At 66.2% G+C, this 1,835-nt stretch overlaps 1 protein-coding gene across 1 annotated transcript; it reads left to right on the forward strand.

Moving 5' to 3' along the window:
• Positions 1 to 6: 6 nt before the first annotated feature.
• On the forward strand, positions 7 to 1,259 carry LOC113941463 (formin-like protein 20). Its single transcript, XM_027632613.1, has 4 exons — positions 7 to 123; positions 414 to 552; positions 797 to 1,002; positions 1,248 to 1,259. Exons 1-4 carry the CDS (start codon positions 52 to 54, stop codon positions 1,257 to 1,259), a joined length of 429 nt encoding a protein of 142 aa, XP_027488414.1. The 5' UTR covers positions 7 to 51.
• Positions 1,260 to 1,835: the final 576 nt, after the last annotated feature.

The raw sequence follows: 1,835 nt of genomic DNA on the forward strand, positions 1-1,835 counted from the left end.
GGGGGGAGGATAAATGGGGGCGAGAGGGGCCACGACCCCCCCAAGGCAGCGATGGAGCCGCGCCGGGTCCTTGGGCTCTTCCTCCTCCTCCTCTTCCTCCTGCTCGCGGGCACCGAGGCGGCGGTGAGGGGCGGGGGGGGTCCCTGGGGGATGGGGAGGGGGTTGCTTGGGGATGGGGGGGTTTTTGGGGTGTCCCAGGTGCTTTGGGGGGGGACTCAGGTGTTTTTGGAGGGTCCCAAGTGTTCTGGGGGGAACTCAGGTGTTTTTGGAGGGTCACAGGTGTTTTGAGGTACTCAGGTGTTTCTGGGGGGGGACTCGGGTGTTTTTGGAGGGTCCCAGGTGCGTTTTTGGGGGGTCCCAGGTATTTCTGGGGTGTTCAGGTGCCTGGAACATCACTGCTCTCCCTCCCCCAGGCCCGGGTGCCCCCCGAGTTGTCGCTGGAGCCGAAGTCCCAAGTGTTGGGGGGGGGTCTCACACCCGAGTCATCCCCCCCCCAACCCCCCCCAGGCTCTGCTGGAGGTGTCACCCCAAAACCAGGAGGGCGACGGGCAGGTGAGTCCGGGGGGAAGGGGGGCACAGGGGGGACCCTCACCTGGCATTTGGGGACACCCAGGGGGACACACACTGGGATTTGGGGACATTCCAGGTTCCCAGGGGTCCCACAGTGGAGAGCCCCTTCCCACAGGGGTTTTTGGGGGAGGGGGGGTTTCCCCGAGCTCCGGGGGGTTCCCAGCGCCCCCGAGGGGGTTCCTGGGGGTCCCCCAGCCCCTCTGACCCCCCCTTTTTCCCTCCCCAGCCCCCCCCGAGCCGCCGCCGCCGGCACAGCTCCCACTTCCCGCTCTGCTCCTTCTGCTGCAACTGCTGCGGGAACCGCGGCTGCGGCTTCTGCTGCCGCACCTGAGCCCCCCCCGGGACCCCCGGCACCGGGGCACCCCCCGAACCCCTATTTATTACCCCCCCCCCGCCCGTGGTGGCAATAAACCCCCCTTTTCTACGGATCTCGTGTGGTTTCGGGGGGTCCCACGGGGGTCTGGGGGTGGGAGGAGGGTCTCGGGTGGGCAGGGGGGGGCTCAGGGGGTCGGGGGGGGATGTGGGGATTTGGGGGGACACCGTGGTTTGGTGCCATCCCCCAAGGATGACCAGGAACAGGAGTTTTGCCCCAAAAAAAGCTTCAATAAATACAGCGGCCCCTCCCCGGTACCAGGTGGGATCCCGGGGGATGAAGTGGGGGCTTCCTGTGCTCCCAGTGCTCCCAGTAAGGGTCGGGGCTCCCACGTGGTTCTTCGGAGGGAAGGGGGAAAGGGTGGGAAACATGAGGGGGAAGAGGGTGGGAAATGGGAGAGGGGAAAAAAGGGCCACCCATCGCTCCCAGTTGGGTTTGGGGGGGGATGTTGGGTTTGGGGGATTTTGGGGGGATTTCAGGGGGGATATTTTGAGGGGATTTTGGGGAGATTTTGGGGGGATTCTGGGGAGGCTCTGAGGGGGCTCAGAAGGCCCCCCCGCCGCGGGTGAGGGTGAGCACGGCGTCCATCCAGATCCGAAGGGCTTCGGCCGAGGGAGCCACGAGCCAGAAGAGCCGCTCGTAGGTCTTGAGGCAGAAGGTCAGGCGGGGGTTTGGGCTCTGGGGGGAAGGGGAGGGGACATTTTGGGGGTCAGACCCAGAGACCACCCCCTGAGCAGGCCCTACAAGTGCCCCCAGCCCCTTAGAACCCCCTGGGTGGGTCCTACAGGTGCCTCTGCCTCATAGGAACCCACCAACCCCATAGAGACCCCTAAGTCCCATAGAACCCTGTCAGTGGGTCCCATAGGTGCCCCCCAGCCCCACAGCCCCCCCC

The sequence above is a fragment of the Corapipo altera genome, unplaced genomic scaffold (assembly GCF_003945725.1).
Source record: "Corapipo altera isolate COAL_440 unplaced genomic scaffold, ASM394572v1 60389, whole genome shotgun sequence".
Classification (NCBI taxonomy): domain Eukaryota; kingdom Metazoa; phylum Chordata; class Aves; order Passeriformes; family Pipridae; genus Corapipo; species Corapipo altera.